The sequence below is a fragment of the Xenopus tropicalis genome, chromosome 9 (assembly GCF_000004195.4).
Source record: "Xenopus tropicalis strain Nigerian chromosome 9, UCB_Xtro_10.0, whole genome shotgun sequence".
Classification (NCBI taxonomy): domain Eukaryota; kingdom Metazoa; phylum Chordata; class Amphibia; order Anura; family Pipidae; genus Xenopus; species Xenopus tropicalis.
Window position 1 is genome coordinate 46,680,644 of NC_030685.2, and position 24,219 is coordinate 46,704,862.

Sequence of the window (24,219 nt, forward strand, 5' to 3'; positions counted from 1 at the left end):
AGTAATATAACTAATAATGAATGGGTCACTCAGGAGCTCCAGGAAAGGAAAATATTTATCCCAGTGTACTATACAGGCTTAGCTCTGTGATTGGCAAACATCTTCACTTAATTTTTCAGGATTCGTTGAGGTCTGACATGGTGCCACTATTCAAAAAGGATCACTTGATTAGGTTGCAAATCACAATACCGTGAGTTTTTGCCAGCATGGTTTTATGCGTAACCGATCTTGCCAGACTATTTTAATTGCCTTTCATGAGGAGGTGAGCAGGAACCTTGACTCTGGGATGGCAGTGGATGTCATCTACTTTGTTGAAGCATTTGATACAGTACCGTACAGAAAGTAAATGATGAAATTGAGGAATATTGGCCTGGAACATATTTCTACTTGGATAGAGAACTGGCTGAAAAGATAGATTACAAAGAGTGGTGGTAAATGGAACTTTTTCCAATTGGACTAGTGTTGCTAGGGAGTACCACAGGAGTCTGTCCTTGGTCCTTTGCATTTTAACTTGTTTATTTATGACCTGAAAGTTGGGCATTTAAAGTACTGTTTCTATTTTTGCTGATTATACGAAATTGTGCAAAACTATAGTTCCTTGCAGGATGTTGCTACTTTGCAGAGCAATTTAACCAAATTAAAACTGGGCAGGAAAATGAGGTTCAGTGTTGAAAAGTGCAAATTGATGCACTTTGGTAGAAATAATGGTAGTGTGTTGGTGATATCCTTAATTGAGAATTATCTGGGGATTATTGTAGATGTTGTCTAATTCCAGGCAGTGTCATTCACTGGCTAGTAAAGCAAATAAAGGCCTGTCTTGAATAAAGAAGAGCATTAACAAGGGATAAAAACATAATTTTGCCTCTTTAAGTACTTGCCTGACCTTGAGTATACAGTGCAGGTTTGGCTCCAGTCTTTGAGAAGGAATACATTTATGAACTGGAGGGAGAACAAAGACATGCAACTAAACTGGTAAAGGGAATGGAGATTTAAACTAGGAGAGGTTGTGGTTGTTTTCTCTGGAAAAAAGGCACTTGCGAGGAGACATGATTACTCTGTACAAGTACATTAGAGGGGATTATAGGCAGATAGGGGGTGTTTTTTTCCCCATAAAAATGATCAGTGCACCAGAGGCCACCCCTTTTAGATTAGAGAAACATAACTTTCTGGGTGGTTCGGGAATACTCTTCCAAGTGATGTTGTGATGGCAGATTCTGTTAATGCCTTTAAGAGTGGCTTGGATGATTTCTTGCACAAGCATAATATCCAAAGCTGTTGTAATACTAAAATCTACAATTAGTATTGATGTCGGTATATATAGTTTATGTATGTGAGTGTAAAGACTTGATGGACTTTGGTCTTTATTCAACTTAACTATGTAATTATGAAACATGTTGTTTTGTTTTTCCAAAACCTGCTGGGGAACACTGTTAACTAATGCGTTTTGTAAAAAAAAAAAAAAACTTGTTTTTCTGTGACAGAATCTGTTTAAGTGAGATGGATGCAGACCCAATCCCTTTAGGTGAAATTGGATGTAGACCCAATTAAAAGAAAAGTATCTTCGACTTGGTATGGAATGGTATCCTTGACTTGATATGGTACGCCCACCTGTCGGTGCTGTTAAACCAAACCAGTCAAAAGTCAGGACAAGTCAAAGTATTAAGAGTTGTTTATGCAAAGACTGACTAATGAGCACCGTGCCCAGCAAGAAAAGTGTTATTGAATCGGGGCCGGACTGACCCATCTGGCTGCTGGGGAAAAAAAACACAGTGGGCCCCAGCCCTGTTGAATCCTTTCACCTGCCCACATCCTGCTCCGCCCTCAGTTGCTCCTGGTCTGCTGCCATCTTTGTTTTTTCACAGTAAGGAAATAGCTGGGGGTTGAGCAGGGAGTGGTTATGGGTACTCTTTGGGGTCCTGGTAACCCAGTCTGACTCTGTATTGAATGCTATTAACTGATGGTTTCCCATGACAGATTACCTTTAAGTGAGAGGGTAAAATCCCTGAGTTGTCGTTCTACTGTTTGTTCAGACTTTTGAGAACCAATTAGTAAAGTGTCTTTGACTTATTTGGGGTGGCTTGACTGACTTAACTAAAATAGTTAAAATGTAACATTGCTTATCTCCCTAACTTCTTTATTACAGGAAAGCTTTAAAGTTTATGAACAACAGACAGAAGTGGAGAATAAGATTGCAAAGCAGAATACAGGAACCTGTAAGCAGAGGTTGGAGTCACATCCAAATCTGTTAAAACAAACTGTCCTTTTACCATCTGCCCCATCTTCTTACAGTAAATCACTCAGCTCTCCCCCTCTGTCCCCAAAAGCAATTCCAAAATCTGAGCATACACAAGAAGGTCCAACCCAAGAAGAACATTATGAATATCTTTCAAATTCTCACCCATCTACCACTCCCCCTGAGTCTTCGCTACCACCCACTGCACTTATAGCTACAAGAGAGGACATATGCGATGAGGAAGCAGAAAAGAACAGTACAGATATGGAGAAAGGAAGCACTTCCTCATTTACAGGTTTGCTTACAGGTAAATAAATGGCATCTACAGAAGTTGCATCCATCCTATTATGTTGACAACTTTCTTCTGTGCCTGCACCCGGAACCATTGTGTCTGCCCCAGTACAGGCACACGTTGCGGATGTCGGCTCTGATATGTGAACTCTTACATTTCTTTGCCAATATCCATTGTGTATACCTGGTTCCATCGTGGTTCCAGGCGCTGGCATGGTTGGAGGCTGATGATCAGGGTCTGATTCATTCCTGTTTGGCAGCAGCCTTAATAACTCATTTGGTTGTTTTTTCTGATGCCCTGAAACAGCCTCCCCAGACCTGATAACATACTGACTTCTCATTTAAATATTATCATTTCAATCCATTACTTACTCACTTTTTATTATCAGAATCAAGGAAAATTAATATTTTAGAGATGATCAGCTTTTTACAATTCATTATGAAGAATTATTAAAATATAGACACACAGACTGGGGCTCAGTCCTCTTCTTCAAGTTTTTGATCCAAGACTTGGCTTTGCTGTAATGAGTTTATCCCCTTTGAATCTGCACCTTGCAGTTAATGCCTTAAGTGTGTGTATCAACTAGCCTATACTTGTACATTCTATTTTACATCGTCAGTCATAACTGTACTTCTAGGGTTCAGATATTTTGTTTGCATATTCTATAAGGCTACATTCCACAAAATTAAAAACAAAGACTCGCAAATCATGATAAATATATTATTGAACAAAGTATTTCTCCTTGTAGAGAAATAATCTGCCATTCCAACTTAATTTGTAATTGTGTCTTGCACAGTTTGGTAAGCCTTAAAGAACAAGGAAATGTATAATCACTTAGCACTGGCCCTGGGGTACAAGGCTAGGAGTGCCAAGTCACCATCTTCTTATTTAAGGATCTTCTCTAAGTTCTGAACAGATGTGCATGTGCAGTAGAGTGAAAAGCCAAACTTAAAAGCCAAAAAAACAGCTTTCCACTCTACTGTGCATTTGAACCCAACATGGGGCCACAGAGCAGAACAAAGAAGCAGATGATGATTGCGGCATGGTACACCTTCAGAATTACACTGTGCCAGTGCAGTTTTCAGCAAACAGGAGCACTATCCAGCAGTCTCAGGTAAGTGGTTATAATCACTGAGGGGTGATTTATACCTTTCCTTCTCCTTTAAAGGAGAACTAAACCCTAAAAATTAACATGGCTAAAATTGCCATATTTTATATACTCAACTTATTGCACCAGCCTGAAGTTTTAGCATCTCGATAGCAGTAATGATCCAGAATTTCAAACTTGTCCCAGGAGCTCCCTATCTTGGAAAGCGTCTGTGACACTCAAATGTGGTTTGCCTATAATGTAAGCTGATGCTACAAGGCTAATTGCACTGGTTCCTGAGCTGCCATGTAGTAATTATCTGTATTTATTACTAAATCAGCCTTATATTGTGTCATTTATATTCTGTATATGCACAGTACAGTGAAACCTCAATTTTATATCCCCTGATTTTAAGATTTCCTGCATTTTACACCATTGTTTTGTGGTCCCACTAATATATAATACATAATAAACTTTCCTGATTTTACATTTTCGCGGATTTAGCACCATTTTTTTTTCTGGTCCCCTGAAAAACCTAAAATGGGGGTTCTACAGTATATTGTGAGTCATTCCCTAAGCTCATTAACTGAAAGGAGTACAGAATTGAATCTGCAGAAAAGAAGATGGGGGGCTACTGGGGGAATCTTCAGGGGCACAGATCTTCCCTGCTAAAGGGCTATGGTACAGAAAGCTCAAAATGTAATGTATAATATTTCTAGCCTTCTTATTTAGTTAGGCTTTAGTTCTCATTTTAATGCTTTTATTTATATTCAGTTTTGAAATGCACCCCTTAAGTTGAAGTTCTTTAAACCAGATGCCCAATTATACAATTTCTTGATCACATAGAAATTTCTGCACTTTTTATTTACAGATCTTTCCTCGGGATTCCAGTTCTCACCTATTTCCCCATCATTTGAAAACCATGCTTACCCAGTGCAACCAACTTCTGGACCTAATGTAGCCTGTTCTAATCTAGATCTTCCTCTCCCAGCTGTTAAAAAAATGGAAAACACTTCAGAGGCGAACACAAACCAGCTTGTTATTTCTAAGCTTTTAGAACCAGAAGTACCTGCTTCTGCAGAAAAAAAACCTTCAGAGACCTTGTTAAACTCAGAGACCTTAAATCACCAAACTCTTTGTATTTCTAGTGCAGATGAAATTTCTGCAGAAGATGCCGAATACGAGCATGATCTGCAACTAAAGAATGAAACTTCAAACTTTAACGACAAAAAGTATCAAGAGCAACCAGTGTGTGAAACAGATTGCTTCTCTGTAAGGAGCCTTAAGCCTGGAAAAGAAACTTGTTCAACTCAGACAGATTTCAGCAGTTCCTTCATTACAAGTGACAAGTGCCAAGTAAATCTGGTCATTCATTCTCAAAGCTCTGAAATTTTTCCATCAACAAATGATAGGAAAATTTTGAATACACTCAGAAATGAAGAAAGTGCACATAGTATACCCGTTGTCATGAGGCCTATTTCTGATACTAAGTTTAGTGAAATGGACAAGGTTACATATGAACTCCCAAGAACAATACCTATGGATATAATAGCTGAGGATCCCTTGGCTGGTATGAATGCCTTAGTTGCTGCAACAGAGATGCCTGAAGCCAGTCCTCAGGTTTCAAAAGACAAACTGTTTCTGCCTGATATAAATACGAATCCTGTTCTCCAAGGCATTGCCCTCCTTAGTGAAATGGCAGAAATTGAACTGGAAAAAAGGAAAAAAGAACTTGAGAGTAAGTTTTGTAAGCTGTTTGTTGAAATGTGTGCATACTTTATTTTATCACATTACATCATACATTATAAATGCAATATGCAGCCAGAAAACTAGACCACCTGAACATTAGGTCTTGTGACATTTTTTAAAATACATATAAAGATGCAAAATATATTTAAAGGGGTCATATGTATTCCTGAAAACTTGTTCTTAAGGAGAACTAAACCCCCCTAGCTACTAAAGTACTCAACTGCTCCCCATTGGCCCCCCATACCTTTACTTTACCACACAGTCTATTACAGAGGCATCATCTTCTCTCCTTTCTGATACTATTCATGTCTCTTTGCCAAAACAGATGTGCATGCACATTTGGGGGCTAGTCCAGAATCCGTTTCAAATGTGCATGCTTCTGCAGGCTTTGTGTTGACGAAGAGACAAAAGGTGGTGCAGCTCTGCTGTGATTCTCTACATTTTTTATCTCAGGTTATCTCAGGGCCTGCGGGATGCTTTTGTCCTTTTGGAAATTTAGTTCTCCTTTAATTACAGATGTAAGCATTTTCTCCAATGGCAGTCAGGCTTAATGGCAAATTTTTGCTAATATTACAGTTTATACAAACTTTAAAACCGCACGTTTAGTGCTAGTAAGTTGTTAGAACGAATGTATTTGATTAAGCAATTGTCTGAAACCAGAAACAGGTAGGATTCTCATTGGAGAATTCTCATGCAACAGTTGGAAAAAAAAATGTTTTATTGAGCAATATTGCTTGAAGAATTCATTTATATGATTGTTTAATTACAGCCCCCCACCATGATTTAGCCTTTGAGAGTATGCTGGAAGTTGTAGTCCAACTATATCAATGCTATGAAAAGCTATATAGTTCCTTTTAATTGGTTTTGCTTTTGGGCTAAGGTATCCACCTTCCATTGTTATTGCTAATTACATTCAATTACGATTTCTTCCACTTCCAATCATGGATGGGTCTGAAATTCACATTGTAGGTGCATTCCCACTGTGAGAGACAGCATTTAAAAATAAATTCAGGAAATCACATTGTATGATTTTTAAAGAATGTATTTGTATTGCACTGCTGCACATAAGTATTTGAACACCTGAGAAATATTTGGTACAGTTACAGAGGTCAAATGTTTCCTGTAGTTCTTGACCAGGTTTGCACACGCTGCAACAAGGATTTTGGCTCACTTCTCCACACAGATCTCCTCTAGATCTGTCAGGTTTCAGGGCTGTCGCTGAGCAACACAGAGTTTCAGCTCCCTCCAAAGATTTTCTATTGGATTTAGGTCTGGAGACTGGCTAGGCCACTCCAGAACCTTGATATGCCTCTTATGGAGCCACTCCTTGGTTATCCTGGCTGTGTGCTTCGTGTCATTGTCATGTTGGAAGAGCCAGCCACGACCCATCTTCAATGCTCTGACTGAGGGAAGGAGGTTGTTTCTCAAAATCTCACAATACATGGCCACATTCATCCTCTCCTTAATACAGTGCAGTCGTCCTGTCCCCTTCACAGAAAAGCACCCCCAAAGCATAATGTTACCACCCCCATACTTCACAGTAGGGATGGTGTTCTTGGGATGCAACTCTTCCTTATTTTTCCTCCAAACACGGCGAGTGAAGTTTAGACCAAAAAGTTCTACTTTGTTCTCATCTGACCACATGACTTTCTCCCATGCCTCCTCTGGATCATCCAGATGGTCATTGGCAAACTTCAGACGGGCCTGGACATGTGATGACTTGAGCAGGGGAACCTTCCGTGCAATGCATGATTTAAAACCTTGACGGCGTAGTGTTCTACCGAAAGTGACCTTTGAAACTGTGGTCCCAGCTCTCTTCATGTCATTGACCAGCAGCTCCTCCCTTGTAGTTCTGGGCTGATTCTTCACCTTTCTTATCATCAGTGATACCTCACGAGGTGAGATCTTGCATGGAGCCCCAGTCCTAGGGAGAAAGACAACTGTCTAGGCTCTTCCATTTTCTAACAATTGCTCCAACAGTTGATCTTTTTTCACCAAGCTGCTTGGAAATTGCCCCGTACCCTTTCCAGCCTTGTGGAGGGCCACAATTTTGTCTCTGGTGTCTTTTGACAGCTCTTTGGTCTTGCTAATGGTAGTAGTTGGAGTCTGACTGTGGGGTGGACAGTTGTCTTTAAAGAGCTCAGACAGGTGCTACTAATTTAGATTAATGGGTGGAGTAGAGGTGGCAGAGTAACAGGTCTTTGATAGCCAGAATTCTTCCTGATTGCCAGGTGTTCAAATACTTATGTGCAGCAGTGCAATACAAATAAATTCTTTAAAAATCATACAATGTGATTTCCTGAATTTTTTTTAAATGCTGTCTCTCACAGTGGAAATGCACCTACAATGTGAATTTCAGACCCCTCCATGATTTCTAAGTGGGAGAACTTGCAAAATCGCAGGGTGTTCAAATGCTTATGTTCCTCACTGTATATAGCCAATTACTGCAGCAGATTTGGGCCCTCAGCATGGGTCTACTTAACTTGTATGAAACAATGAAGATATTTCTCGCTGAACTGTAATGATAAGCGGGCCATTCCATTCCAAATTATGGTGGATTTGCCATATTGATATCTGCTTCAGCGAACAGTATGAAAATGTTTTTTTATTTGTAATCCAATTGATCAGAGACGGATTTATTGGTCCAAGTGCAGTCAATGGTGCTGTCTCTTCACTCTCAGCAATTATTTCTGATTACCACATTCCACTGTATTTTCTCTTGGACAATAGAGACAACTTATCACTGATTCTACGCTGTTTCCATTGCTCCTCCTGGTACCAAGCTTCAACTCAAATCTTGTACTAGTGTCCAATAAGTAGCACACGTAGTGGATAGAACTCTCTGAACTCTGAACTAGATACCATCCAACCCGCTTGTTACGCTCCTCTACTGACCTGCTCCTCAACTCCTCTCTCATTCCCTTCTCACACACTCACATTCAAGACTTTGCAAGGGCTGCCCCCCTTCTTTGGAATTCACTCCCAAAATCTGTCAGACTTTCTCCCAATCTCTCTGCCTTGAAAAGATCTCTAAAAACACTTTTATTTAGAGAAGCTTACCCTAATTTAGTTTAACATGACCTCAGTGTGCTGCCAAAAGCAATAACCTGTGCCACAACTCTGGTCTTGCCCACTGCCACACCTTGGTTCTCAACCCTTTCTCCTTGTAGATTGTAAGCTCTTTTGGGCAGGGCTCTCTTCACCTCTTGTATCGGTTATTGACTGCTTTATATATTACTCTGTATGTCCAATGTATGAAACCCACTTATTGTACGGCACTGCAGAATATGTTGGTGCTTTATAAATAAATGTTAATAATAGAACAAAGCCTTCCCTGACCACCAACATCCATCCCCTAGCTCAGGGGTCTGCAACCTTTAATACATAAAGAGCCACTTGGACCCGTTTTCCAAAAGAAAAAAAAACTTGGAGCCGCAAAACCGCGTCTGGCGGCGCGATGACGTCATCGCGGTCCAGCGGCCTCTCTGATAGGCTGCCGGCAAGCGGCAGCACACACATCATCCTCCGCGGCGAGCAGCGCCTGAAAAGCCACTGAAAGACTAGTCACTAGTCTTTCAGTGGCTTTTCAGGCGCTGCTCGCTGCACCAGAGCCGCACCTAAGGCCAAAAGGAGCCGCGGGTTGCCGACCCGTGCCCTAGCTAGACCAAGAAAACCATATTTGTTCTGCAAAGACTCATCCTGTTCTTGCTAAAGCAATGAGCCATACCTTAAAAACCATGCCATGTATTTGGCAGCAACCTGGCTTAGTAACAACCATCACTCTGTTACTGTCGTCATACATGGACTTGGGAGTACATAAGTTTCTGGGAACATAATTGTATCCAAAGCTTCATTTTAACAAGTATCTGGGCTTGATTCCAACACAGAGGCCTGTGCATACTAGAATCCCCCCAGACATACTATCATATTGATTGCGTCCATACTGAAAAGACTTGCATTGCATCTAATTTATCCATTTTTGACTGTGGTGTGGAAAACTCAAAAAAAAAAAAAATTAAAAAAAAATACCCCTCTAACAACACAAAAAAAAAGCAAATAAAACAGCTAACTTATGGACTAGCTACCACCTTATAGTGATACTGTTCTCCAAGATAGGCCCATCAGGGGAGCAGGTGACTCTACAGGCGCTAATGTTCACTGACACCCTTTAGGGACCCTGCGCTTTTCTATGGTGGCACCTGTAGGGAATCTACTACTCTTTGGCAAACTAGGCACCTAGCGATAAATCAGAAAATTCCATCTGAATGAAAGTTGTCCGCGTATGCACAAGGACTGAACTTAATGTTTATCTGATGCTTCAGGGTCTTTAGATGTAATGGGAGCTACAATTTGAGAAAAAATAAATTAAGTGCCCATAATAGATAGCACAGAATAGATAGAATACTAGGAAGCTTTGTATTTCCTTGAGTTTGCTTGGTGTATTCTGGTCTTACTTTGCAGTAACTTTTTATTTGGTGGCAAGAGATCAATATTCTAAAAATGCTAATACCTGTAAAATAAAAATACAGATTATTGTAAACTAAACTATCATTCATTTATTTTGGTTACATGCTGTCATGGTTAGTAATACATTTAGCCTCTGTTTGCAGTAAGGTTTTTCACTTGACTCCTTTTGTAGGATTATGCTCTACTACACTGCTGTCTGTATCTGTGCCGCCAGTTGGACAGCATCAATGTTGATTAATGCGGTGTGATTTCTTTAAATTCTGCAGCTAGCTGGTGGCTGCTTTTATTTTTATATTAAAGAACAATTTCTTTGGTATCGCATTTATCCTTTCTGAAAAGTGCCTATACTGTATGTATTACATAGCTCAATATTGGTTTGTGTTAATTCTTCATAAACCGATTATATTTTTTGATTGTGTTGACTTTGTAGCTTTCATATTTTTTCCATGTAAAAATGTGATCATTAATTCCTCTATTTTATTTAGAGAACTACATTTATTAGTTCACCTTATTGCATGTTTGTGTGTCTGCCACACTGTCCACAGATCCACCCATATTTGTCACACACCAATGAAAGCGCCTCATTTGCAGACTTCAGGTACAGACTCCATCCTGGTCAGACTTTCAAACATCATGGTAGATAGCTTTGTTCTTTCAGTAGGCACACTAATATTTAAAAAAACGTTCCTTTTGTCTAATGATAATATTTTGTTTAAAGATGGGAAAGAAACCATACAGTGTGTCAAACATGCAATCAGAGTGAACGGTGCTGGGCCAAATGCTAACTGTGCCCAAGCTGCTCATCGTCTGTCCCTCCCACTTTGTTTCTCTGCTGCCCTGCTAACAGCTCTGCACAATGAGTAGCGTGGGCGGATCGGGGGTGGAGCGTATGGGTGTAGAGATGAGTGGGTCAGGGAAGAAGTGGAACCAAGTTGTAAAGTCCTGGGATGGCTACCAAAGGGCCAGAACACAGGGTAGGCAAGGAGAAGGGGGTACTTGTCTTGTGCCCCCCCCCCCCCCCCACATACACTATTGTGCCCTAGGCACGTGTATCTTCAGCCTACCTCTAGAGTGAAAGAGAGTGAAAACCAGAAAGGGGCAAATATTTTTGTTTTCTTACATTAGTGTATTTGACCCTTATTATTGTATAATATTCACTGCAGTTAGGCAGGGTCTTCCCTTCATGCGATACCTTTTACAAATTAGAGATGACTAGGGGATATGGCTAGCCGTATATTTTTACCCTGCACCTTATGTGTTAAAGTGTAAGTACATTTAAAATTTAAGATTAGTCATAAATCTGCCAACTTGTTGACCCTGCCGGTGCAGTCGGGTTGTCACTTAAAAATTAACCAGTAAACAACAAGAAGATTGCACTGGCAGGAAAACAGATATTTCAATGGTATTGAAAGAAAAACTATTTCAGGGCATTTTGTCACCCGCCTGTAATTGCTATTCCAATAAGGGAATAAAATGCCTATTGTCAAGGGCCACAGAGAACAAATGGCCTTGAGTTGAGGAAGCTACACACACACACAGCTCCAAACGTACATCTGCACTGCAGCTCTTTAGGAAGAATCTCTGATTGTAACTTTGTTTCTCTTTTTTTGGGTGTTTATATGACAGCGTAGTAAACTGATTAAATTGTCCTTATCATTTATAGTGGTGTAATTTAAGTTACTGGGCCCCAAAACAGTCACAACGTCTACATTTATTCCACTGAACATTTAGTATGCTAGTTTAAAGGTTCAACTTTCAATTTTGGTCTGTAATGTTCTGAGGCTGGTAAAGCTGCTTTTGACTCTGCACTCCCAGCTTTCCAACCTCCTTATTTGGTTAAGGCGCCACATTAATATTGGTTGGTAGGGTGGCTAGGCTAATATCCTCTAATATCTGAATTGATATGATACAAAGTTTGGTCCTCTTGGTAAAACTACCTCCTAGCTTATTATTTGTATTATCATTCACCCCCACAATTTTAGCATACTACAAAGGAAAAGTTGAATTCAATATAAAACATTAGTGAGGTATTCTATACTCTGTGTTGACCAGATAATAACATTTTGTAACTGCTTAAGATGTAATAGAGTGTTAGTTGCCCAACAGGGTTTTTTTTTATGGTAGAATTGGAAGTACCTGTTTTGAAAGGTGGTATTGTAGCCCTTAACCTATTTTAAAACTCCTTATCTATGTGGTTATCCTTGAAAGATCCAAGAAAATGCTAAAAAAAATCAAATGTATACAGTTTGAATTATTAGTTATTACTTTTTTTTTTTTTTAAATAAATATATATATATATATATTTTTATCGTATCATAGACCAGCAAAACTGTCATTCGCAAACGTCATTAGAAAGCCTGTTGGCTGCCAGCTCACAAATGTTGATGGAGGTTCTGTCATGCCCAGTATTAGACTCTTTGAAAGCTGAATCTATTCAGTTGCCTCGAGAGCTGAATCCTGACAAAAAGTACAGCTGGATGCAAAAAAGAGATGAAACGGTGAGTTGTGATACTTATAGGCACAAAAAATCTATTCTTGATAAAATATAAATACAAAACAGGAATGCCTAAAAATCATATTAATTTCACACAAAAATATACTTTGTGATAAACTGTATGGTATATGCAAATTGCATAGTTATAAAAGATGTATAATTATCTGCAAAGGACAGTAGGCCGAAACACTTGAGATCTGAGCACAGATGATACATGTTTCCTCAATGGTACTAATTAATTGTATAATAATTTAAAATAGCAAGTGATTAGGCTCAGAACAACCCTTTGCTAGTTTATCTGGTATGTACTAAAGGCTATATATTTTATAACTAGGTGTTTTGCCTAATTTGTGTGACTAGCAGGTTTATTTATAGTTATTTTGTGTCAAACATATATATAATTTGTATCTATGAGGGGACACCAATATCCATACACTGAAGCTTTAAAAGAAATACATTACAGGATGTAGGATTTTTTTGGTCGAGACAAATTTAATTCTTCTCAAAAATCTGTCTGCTCATATTAAAGTTCCTGTTTCCCTGTTACATCCAATTTTGTGATGGCAATATTAATATATATACCTATCTAGAATTTGTGTATTAGGAATGGGAAAAGTAATTTCTTAAATTTACAGTGGGTGGGGACCAACACAAAAAAGACCTGTGCTATGCTTGTGAGACTAATGAAATCAGGACACTGGCATAACTACATTTAGTTAGCTGGCCCATTCCAATGGGATATCCAAAATGGCAGACTCCTGGAGTCCTCTGAAGAAAATCATCAGCTTTTGGATTTATTTTTGTCAGATTATGTCTTTTGTTATTCATTAAATAATTTCATCTATTTTGAAGATTCTCCAGCATCGCCTATACTAGGCCTATGAAAAGGGAAACATTTATATGCTACTCATACATACTGTTTTTTGTAAACCAGTTTACCAGAGAATTATATAGAGGATTTCACACCTTCCTGCTTTATTTACTTGTATATATAATTAAATTTGGGATTTGTGTTATTCTTTCCAGCAATTTACATTTGATTTCAAATGTATTGATACTGTGCTGTTAACTGTAAAACAACTATGTTTTCCTTTATGCAGTTTTCCATTAGATCTTCCATTGAGAATATGGACTCTGTGGAACTTGACTATAGGCTGAGACTGGCAGAGCTTCAGAGGATGTATAAACAGAAGCAGAGGGAGCTGACTAAGTTACAAAGAAGAAGGGATTCAGAGTAAGCCATAAATATATTGTTTGTATTGGGACTCCAAGGAAAGTATTCTTATACACATTTAATTGCCAAAATAAAGGAAAGTGATGTTTTTAGAGCACATTTTTACAGAGGAGAAAACTGCAGAACTTGTCAATGTTTCTTGAAACTTAAATGCCTATTTACAAATTTTTGAGGTAGAGAGAAAAAAAAGCATAAAAAAAGATGACAATAACATGCTCTTAATACTTTATATCCAACTGTTACAGATGGCACTTAAATCTAGCAATTGTGCTAATAACTTTTTTGTTTATCGAGATCAGAATGTTTAGGGGGATGCTCCCTCTCCCTCAGGTGCTCTTACCCCCTTCCTCAGGTGCTCTCATCCCCTGAAACGTTGAATGTAGAGATCTGAATATACTGTACAAAAAAGTTATTAGCACAATTGCTGGATTTGTCATATGTTGAATATACAAAATATACAGTTGAATATACAAAATAAAACAAAACACGCACTACTTTTTTTTCCCTCAGTCAGGAATATTTCAAATATCTACTGTATATTTCGCAGAAAAAACTTGCAAGCCAGAATCACATTGTTCCCTTCATTTTTCAGTGAGGATGAGCGACTCAAATGTTTTAATAAACTGGTTAAATAAAGTTCACCATTAAATATATATTCTTGCATAAATAGTAGTGTTAACATTTTTGCAATTTATTTCAATCCATTAAAAAATACTTAAACCCCCATATACAAACCCTAACGCGTTTCATGCATACCCAGCACAAAACCATAGGCTCTAAAAAGAAAAGATTCATATTCACGTATAAATAGATCACAAGCCATACCCTCAATTACTTAAAACCAATCAATATAAAATACATCATCCATTACATCAAGAATAGTCGCGGACGTCAAAAGAAAAGTCGTGTGCAAGAATAGTCGCAGGCGTCAAAAGCATAGTCGCGTGTCCAAAATTGTTGCAAGAATAGTCGCGTGTCCAAAAATTGTCCCAAGAATAGTTGCAAGCGGCAAAAGGATAGTCGCACAGCTAAAATTGTCGCAAGAATAGTCTCGGGCGTCAAAAGAATAGTCGCACGTCCAAAATTGTCGCAAGAATAGTTGCAGGCGTCAAAAGAATAGTCGCTGGCGATATTTTTTTCCCGTGCAACAATTTCGCCGTTTCGAAAATCTTTTGAAAGATTCGCAAATTTATTGGCGAAACGGAACAGATTCGCTCATCACTAATCACAAGCTCTCCAGGCCTACACAATTAACAGCATTTAGTGAGGCTAAAGTTTAGTGAAGGATTGAGGATCAATGATATTAATAATCCACATTACAGGGGTATAGGTAGTATTTACAAAGTTTATTTATATAAATTGTTAAAAGAAGAGAAGAAGGTTTTGTTTGCATACTTCTTATGATTTGGTTCTCCCTGTTACTCCAGTCAATATCTGGACAATTACCAATAGATTACAACCTGGCTTAATTTTGTTGATTTGTTTCAATTTGTAATACTAGCTGGATGACATTTTTCTACTATGCCAAAAGGTTTGTAGCACTTTCATAGGAAAAAATAAAGAAAGAAAAGTGGTGGTAGTGTCTCTTTAAAGTTAAACTGTTAACTAAAAGTTTATTTACCTTTAATTAGTAACATTCAGATATTTTTAGGGAAAAGCAAGATGAGAAGAATATAAATTTGGCAAGAAGAGGTCCTGGCAGGCCACGGAAGAGAAAACACGAAACAAGTAGTATGTGTTCCCACCTGGAAAGAGAAAGGAGTGAAACCAAAAACATAAAGTAAGCATATAATGGTAAAATGATAATAAATATTATAGAATTGGACTTATAGCTTCATTTTACAAAATCATTTTAAAAGGTGCCTTGAACAGGGTAGTGGTATGTTCACTTTTAATGGAGCCTTGAATATATTTTCAGTGTATTTTTAGACTGTATTTTCTAGCTAGAACAACAGAGCATTTGAAAAATAAGAAATTTAGGTTAGGAGAAGAGGGCAGAATACAGATGTATATATTGTATGCACATTTTGGATTTTGTTCCTTTGTCATTTTAGAAAAGGATGTCTGACAAGCTTAAAAAAATTCAAATATAAACTATTGATAATTAAATGTAATTTTTTCTTTATAGACCAAGACGAACTGTCTATCTTCAGTGTAAACAACCCTAACTTGGCCAGTTTTTTTTTCATAACTGAGACTTTCCATACCCAGCTTAGTTGCCCTTCTTTGTACCCTCTCTAACTCAATAATATCCTGTTTGAGCACTGGGGATCAAAACCCCTAACCCCTGCAGTAGCATATGTGGAAAGTAGAAACAGGAAAGGGATGATGGGAGGACCTGACCTCAAATATAAGGAAGGGAAATGGGAGGGTTTACAAACTAAAAAATAAACACCTTGCAATATGAATTTGGTCTCTAGGTGACAGTGTAACAATGAATATGTATATAAACCATTATTTTGAATCATAATACATAACAATTAACTGCTGGGGCAGCACAGGAAGAATAATGCCCTCCTCCTGCAAATCTATGCCCCTTTTAATACAGCTCAAAACTTTGCCCTTGCAGCAGCTGCCTGACATTGCTTGCTACAGCCGAGTATATTATTTACAAGAATTCCAAGGTCCATTATGGTTTCTTAACAACCTGTGACATAAAGTTGTCATGCAACAAGTTTATAAACTTGTTCCCATTAACTGTCCTGGCAGTACTACGGATCCAGTCTATATCAGGGTAAAATCCCCCATTATTATCACTTGCCCCAAACTAGCAGCCTTTTCTATTTGCAACAGCAGCTGAGCCTCTTCCTCTTCACTTACGTTAGGGTCTATAGCAAACCCTTACCATTAATTTTGTGGACTCTTTAGTGTTTGTGAGCTCAACCCATAAGGCTTTAGCGACCCTCATTTACTAGCATCACTTCCTTGTTTATATTTGCTTTTAATTCCTGCTTAATAAACAAGACACCTCTCCTCCATTTTTATTGCCTCTGTGCCTCCGAAACATAGTATAGCCTCCAATATAAACGCCAATATAAATAAATGCCCAGTCATGTGACTCATTTAACCACATTTCACCAACCCCAATCACATATTTCCTCTCCAGTGCCAGCACCTCCAGTTCTCCCATTTTACCAGTCCGACTCCTTGCAATTGTAAACATAGATTTAATACTCAAACCAGCATGAGGATTTTGCATATACAGCTTATGGCCCTTCCTGCCATTTTCAGTACCTTCAAGCAAGTCTTCTCCCCATTTTCCTTACTACGCCCACTACCTCATCTAATCTGTCTACCACAGAATCACTCATTGCAATCTTCCCCCCCACTTCTAGTTTAAAATCTCCTCCAAACCTCTAGCCATCTTCTCCCCTAAAGCAGCTGCACCATCATCATTGCAGTGCAGCCTATCCCTGGCAAAGAGCCTTTAGCCGAATGAAAAATCAGCCCAGTTCTCCAGAAACCCAAAGCCCTCCTCCCTACACTAGTCTCTCAGCCACGCATTCATCTCTCTGAGCTCCCGCTGCCTTCTTAACATTGCTTATGGTACAGGTAATATCTCTGAGAAAATTACCTTGGAAGTTTTTGCCTAGTTTTTAAAAATTGTTCTTGAGGAGCTCCCCCCCCCTCTAATGTTGTTATTGGTATCTATGTGTATCAAAACGATGTGTCTTCCCCAGCCCCTCCCAATAATGTTTACTTGTTCCATCACATGCCGAACTCTAGCACCAGGCAAGCAACATACAGTTCAGTATGTAGGGTCCTTTTGACAAATGACCCTATACACCTTTCTAATAGTTGAATTCCCTATAACTACAGCCTATCTTTCCTAGCCCCACTCCCTCCACCTGTGTTAGAGGTGCTCCCACCGGGGGAGAGTCAGCTTGCTCCATACATGCCAGTTCAGAGCTGTCCTCCCCAGCATATTCACACAAAATGGCAAATCTGTTAGTTTGAACAAGCTGTGGACCAGCCCCCTCTACCCTTCTGTCCCCCCTCTTGACTGTTACAACCTTGTCTTCCTCATTAACCCTCACTGTCCCTTGTCTACCCCCCACAACTCTGGCCCCTACCAGTGGTTGCTCCATCAGCCTCTTGTCCTCCCCCACATTTACAGCTGCCCTCAGTGCTGCCAGTTCCCCCCTTAGTGTGTGCAATTCAGATTCCAAGAGGAAAACCCACCTGCATCTCTTGCAAGTAAATGCTGCATGGAACTGCTGCTCTAGGATCACATACATGCAACAAGATACACACTGAGTGATACAGGCAATCCCAATAGAACTCATATTGTCACTTGGTACTTGCAGTCTCCTGAGTTCAATTCCTTGTATGATCCCCTTTCCTTTTGGATTTTAACACTTGGCAAACACTTAATTCACATGCAACATTCACTTATCAGCTCTCACACTCGCTGTGCAGTCAGCAACTTATTGAGTTACAAACCAGAGAACCCAAAGCCTGCTAGGAATTTTCCTGATTATCTCCTCCACCTGAATTAGTAGGCAGAGGGAAGAGAGAAATACTATCTGAGGCTGATGCCACACGTGGCGTTTTTCCGCTGCATATTTTCTAATTCTCTCGGCGGCTGAAAAACACCTGATATCATCATCCATAGAAATAACTTGAAAAGACGCGAAGCAAATCACACAATGCGGAAATACACTAGAAAACGCCTTAGCACGGATTTTTCAAGCGTAGGCCGAAATACGCCAGTATTTGCAAAGCAAGCTATTCCTATGTATACGCAAAGGCAGCTGCCAGACCTAGCGGAAATACGTGGCGTTTTTTGCTATTTCGCACTATTAGCACCATGGAAACAGGATTTGCTTATGTCACCAGTACTAGGCTGAAAAACTCCATTGTCAGGGGCTGTGTGGCTTGTGCGGCGTTTTTAGGCCGAGAAAAAACGGGCAGGAAAAATGTGCTTTTTTAACCCTGCTTACCCCTCGCACAAAGAAGAAAAGCCTTTTACCAAAGTCAGCAAGGAAAACAGTTATTCCCACTTACTCCCTCCTTTCACCCAGCACTTCCAGCATGCACAGCAAACACCAACAGAGAAAACAAAGATCTGCTGTCTCCTTTAGTATTCGCTGACAGACACAGCATCTTCTGTAATTTCCAGTTTTTTGTCGCAAAGTCCACCTAGTGTTGCACTGTCCTTTGCATATGTACATACTAAAAAAGGGACATGAGAAACACTAGCCTGAGGCAACTTTGTTTGATTTTAACCTTATTAACCCCCTGTAATCAACTAAGTTAGAGAAAATTAGCTATGTATAAATTACCAAATCCCTTCCCCCCTTTGTTGTGTGTCTCTTTAAGGCTAATGTCCCAAATTACCTGCAATAGATCTCTGAAATGCCGGAGGAAAGGCCTACACATTGCTTTGGTTTTCTGAAGCCAGCGAAGTTTCCTCTTGCAGGTAGCAGAGATCTACTGCAAGCAACTAAATAACATTAGCCTAAGGGCGAAGACACATGGGGTGGTTAGTCACTGCAACTTTTTTTTAAAAAGTTACAACTAATTGGGACATGCAAATGGCATGACTGGTCGTGACAATGCATATATTAACCTATGGCTGCAAAATTGCCGCAATTAGTCGCTGCACCTGAATTTGTAAAAGTAGCAGCAACTAACCGCCCCCGTGTATCTTCGCCCTAAAGGAGAAGGAAAGCTACTGACACAATTTACTCCTAATAGTCTATCCACAAGAGTGCAAACTAGAATGCTATATTTATTCTGTAAAATGCTTTACCATACCAGAATAAAAGCCCTTGAAGCTCTCTCTGCTTGTTTAAGCTATCAACTGGCATATTAGCTTGGTGTGATATCACTTTCCTGCCTGCATCTCTCCTGTTGCCTTGTCTCTCCCTGCTCACTTGTAGCTCTGAGCTCAAATTACAGCAGGAAGGGGAGGAAGGAGAAGGAAGGGGGAGAGGTGCAAGCTGCAGTGGTTTGCCTGGGGCCGGGAAGTTTGAGCTGAGACAGAAGCCCATGTGTGAAGAACAACAGAAGCAAAGGAAGGCCATGTTTCTTTTCACAGAGAACTCAGAGTAGCATTACTTTGAGTGCAACTGGGTGTATTTAAATAGACCTTTCTGATAATGCTTAAATATCCATTCCTTTTCCTTTTAATTCAGATAAACGGAGTCTATTATACAGGGTATTTATCTGTGCACTTTGAATCTTAATTTCTCTGTTTGCCCTTTTCATGGTTAAAACAGATGGCAAAAATCTGTGGTTTTTCATACCAAAAGGAGGCTCAGATTCTCAATTAGATTGCAACATTTAAAAATCCTGTCAAGCTAGGGTCAAAGAAACTGGGCTGTAAATAAAGCTGCTTGTAAATGTTCCAGTATTGCTTGGCAGTTCTGACTGTGTTAGTAACTTACTAACTCATTGATATATAGCCTTTTATCTGGCCTAAGCTCGGTCAGATGTCAATTGGCTAAAAAAGCCTGTTGGGTGAGGACCACAAGTGGCTGTAAATGTAGTTCTTTCTGATGCACTGGACTCTGATGTGATAGGGCAAAAAGGGCAATGTTCCATTAATTTGGTGACCTCGCCATACACACTAAAATCCAGTAGCATGGCTAATTAAAAAGCAGCAGTAGTATTAAGTTATTGTGACCCAAAGTATCATGAAAACCAAAGATCTTTCTGGATGATTTATATTGTATCCTTGTGTTTTTTTTTACTATGCAGAGTAATTTTAGTATGTAGGACTGGAAAGCAAAGTGCCAAATTAGTTTGTGTTTAAGTTATGTATAACCCAAAAATAGCATCTGTATTGTGTATACAATAAATGGAATTATGTTGGGTGCATTCATAATTTAAATTAATTTGGAGGTTATTGTGGATTAAAGACATCATCATTTAAAAATGTATACAAAGTTAAAAGTTGGTGTTATTTCCTTTGTTAATTTTAGACATAATAGGGATTTGTTTTCAATGAAATTGTTTGTTAAAAGGGTATATAGATATCCCTTTCAGTTAAGAAAACCTGTATTCACTGGGAGATCCTTAATATATTGGCACCACAGTGAATCAAGGTTTCCTTGTCCCTTAAATAGCCAAACATATTATTGGTGATACAGGTGCCACTACATACATTTTTTAAAATCCTATGTGCAACAGTGGATAATTTACTGTTTCAAAAGGAATAGCTATGTGCACAAAATTCGATCATACAACTGTTGACTGGCCTACACAGAGCCCTGACCTCAACCCAACTGGCCACCTGTGGGATGAATTAGAAGACAGGCCTGGTCACTCAGTATAAGCATCCAGTGTCTTTCTTATGAATGTAACCTAATCTCACAAACGGTGTTTCAAGATCTAGCATCAAGGCTTCCTAGAAGAGTAGAGGCTAAAGTTTAAACAGCAAAGAGAGGACCAACTTCATATTTATACCCTTGTTTTTGTAAGGAGATGTTGGATAGGCATGTGTCCACAAACATTCGGCCACATAATAAAAATACATATTGAATGTCTTTTGCGGTTTATTGAACTCAGATATCACTTCTGAGTACCCTTTATTTTAAAGTAGGGGCACAATATTTTTTTATAACACTCAAGTTGTCCTGATTTTTTTCACAAAATATTTTACAGGTTATTCATGGCTTTCTGTTTATTAAGCAATAATGTATCCCTGTTGTATACTATAAACATATATTTACTGACCGCAAAAGAGGCAAAAAGACTGTTTGTGTTTTTCTCACAAATGCTGGCAAATGCACTGGTGGGTTAATCTCGATGTATAGTTCACTTTTTTAACCCACAATTAACTATGTTATCTGCAGAATTCATAAGCAAATACTGACTTAAAAGAGAACCAAACCCTAAAAATAAATATGGCTGTAAATGCCATATTCTTTATACTGAATCAACCTAAAGGTTAAGCATCTCGATAGTAGCAGTGATCCAGGCCTTCAAAGCTCCCCAGAATCAAGTAAACAAGTCAAAAGTCTCAGCTCTGTTTTTGCCCCATAAGCACATGAGAAAAATTTAAAAAGTAAATTAAATAAACAAAACAAATGAATAAATGAACTGAATAACATAATTACTGCACCAAGTGATTGAAAAAATGAGCAATTGTTTCCAGAATTCCAGAGTCTGTCTATTTAATATTAGAACAGAATTGAGAGATCAGTCAGTCCAAGCAGGAAATGAGGTTTGCTACAGGGCTGATGTATTAAATTCTGTTGCTGATTTTACTGGTTTTAGAGCTGCCATGTAGCAATAGTCTGTATTTACTTATCAGCCTTATATTTTGATGTTTATATTCTAAATATATATTATATTGTGCATCTGTCCCTAAGCTTAGTAAAGCAGCACAGAACATGTGCAGTGAATCAGTTTAAAAGATGGGGATCTGCTGGCAGAATATTTAGATTTACAGATCTTCATTGCTAAAGACAACATTTCTGCCCTACTTAAGTTAGGTTTTAGTTCTCCTGTATTGGTAATGTATCAAAAACAATAGAAAAAGATCTAAGAATTTGCCTATTCTGCTCATAGAATTACACAAGCAATGTGGTAAAGCTATGAGGAATCTTGGCTGTCTAGGAAATACACCTTTGAAAAGACAATGTGTAGAAGTGAAATTCTAAAAGTATTCAAGTGTATAAAGGGAAATACTAGCATTCAGGAAGGAAGGATTTTCTGGAAGCAGAAAAACAGTTGACATTGAGATTAGCAGACTAATGTTATGTATCCTATAAAAATCCTGTAACTAGGTCATTGCTTTGAAGCAGGCCTGGGTCGGCAGGGCCCATCAGGTCTTTTTCCGGTGTCCCACTGGCCCAGTCTGACCCTGCCCAATGTTCAGGTGCCTCATCTGCCTGTCTTAGTTTATAACCGCCTTTCTAAGTACTTCACAATCATCTTTCATCCCTATAATCCCACTCCCGTCCAATCCTTTGGGAATCATGAACAGGCCCGGATTTGTGGAGAGGCCACAAAGGCCCGGGCCTAGGGCGGCAGAAGTTTAGGGGCGGGGAGAGGTTTGTGGTTGTCGCGCGTTTGCGCATGCTCACGGGGGGGGACACCAACAGGGGCGGCCTCGGGGCGCCCAGAAGAGAAATCCGGCCGTGATCATGAATGCTAATGCTATATCTTACTGAAATGACTGGTTTTAATGCAGTTTTTATTATCCATTTTCTGCAATGATTGTACCAGCATGCCTGGAGTTAATGCAGTTCTCATTATCCATTTTCTGGCATGTCTTTGGTTAATGCAATGCTCATTAACTTTCTACAGTGATCTTATCGGCATGTCTGTCTCATTTTTACAGTGCAACAGTAACATGCTACACTTTTTTGAGGGCCCATATTTTCTTGAAAGGACCCTGTTTCCAGTTCCTATATGGTGGTCTATATATGGTCTTAGATGTGTTGTCTCAAATAACTAAGGTGTTAACATAATAGATATATTTACCGCTTCAGAAATTCCATTATGCACTTAACCTACTTCTGCTGACTTGTGCACCACCTCAAAAGGACACTTACATGCAAGAGCTTGCTTTTATAAAAGGGAGGAGAAGTAACATTTTTTATCGCCTGGTTGAAATGTTCATAGGTGAGCATTTCTATTTGCTTTTTGTTTTTGGCTGCTTTGCTTCTCCTCTTTAATCTGGCAAAATGACCATGCAGATCCGTCTCACTGATAATGTACAGTACACACTCCCAGTAAACAGAAAACAAGGTTTACCATAGTTAAGGAATTTTCCTATTGTGAGAAAAACTCTGATATTAAGTGACAACAGAGCTCCATCAATGTTAATATTCAGATGTGTACAGTTGTGGTTATTGTGTGCCTTCTTCTAATTACTGTATTTATTTACAGGCTGAAAAAGTGCCTACTGTTCTCTGAAGATTCTGAGGTGGGGGAGGATGTGCTGAGAAGACAAATGAATGTTATAGAAGATGCCATGATAGAAAATGTAGGTGGAAAAATTAAAAACAGAATCCGAAGCTGGGAAGATGATGCTAGAGCTTCAAGTTATACCTGTGAGGTCAGTGGATTTTAAAGTCTGACCCTTGTTAGCTACAGTGGTGTGAAAAACTATTTGCCCCTTCCTGATTTCACACAAAATGTTTCTGCTCATCAAAAACCGTTAACTATTAGTCAAAGATAACATAATTGAACACAAAATGCAGTTTTTAAATGAAGGTTTACGTTATTAAGGGAGAAAAAAAAACTCAAAATCTCCTTGCCCTGTGTGAAAAAGTGATTGCCCCCCTTGTTAAAAAATAACTTAACTGTGGTTTATCACACCTGAGTTCAATTTCTGTAGTCACCCCCAGGCCTGATTACTGCCACACCTGTTTCAATCAAGAAATCACTTAAATAGGAGCTACCTGACACAGAGAAGTAGACCAAAAGCACCTCAAAAGCTAGACATCATGCCAAGATCCAAAGAAATTGAGGAACAAATGAGAACAAAAGTAATTGAGATCTATCAGTCTGGTAAAGGTTATAAAGCCATTTCTAAAGCTTTGGGACTCCAGCGAACCACAGTGAGAGCCATTATCCACAAATGGCAAAAACATGGAACAGTGGTAAACCTTCCCAGGAGTGGCCGGCCGACCAAAATTACCCCAAGAGCGCAGAGACAACTCATCCGAGAGGCCACAAAAGACCCCAGGACAACATCTAAAGA

General features: G+C 39.1%; 1 protein-coding gene across 7 annotated transcripts in view; it reads left to right on the plus strand.

The window, feature by feature from the left end:
* tnrc18 (zinc finger protein 469) overlaps window positions 1-24,219 on the plus strand; it is a 174,673-nt gene that overhangs the window by 61,187 nt on the left and 89,267 nt on the right. For 6 of the 7 annotated variants that reach the window (XM_018097364.2, XM_031892864.1, XM_031892868.1 and 3 more), the window contains 6 exons: window positions 2,144-2,540; window positions 4,484-5,350; window positions 12,148-12,326; window positions 13,423-13,556; window positions 15,208-15,336; window positions 23,403-23,571. In XM_018097364.2, the coding sequence (XP_017952853.1) occupies window positions 2,144-2,540; window positions 4,484-5,350; window positions 12,148-12,326; window positions 13,423-13,556; window positions 15,208-15,336; window positions 23,403-23,571 (1,875 nt within the window). The remainder of the gene's footprint in view (window positions 1-2,143; window positions 2,541-4,483; window positions 5,351-12,147; window positions 12,327-13,422; window positions 13,557-15,207; window positions 15,337-23,402; window positions 23,572-24,219) is intronic. The other variant, XM_031892867.1, reaches the window with a different exon arrangement.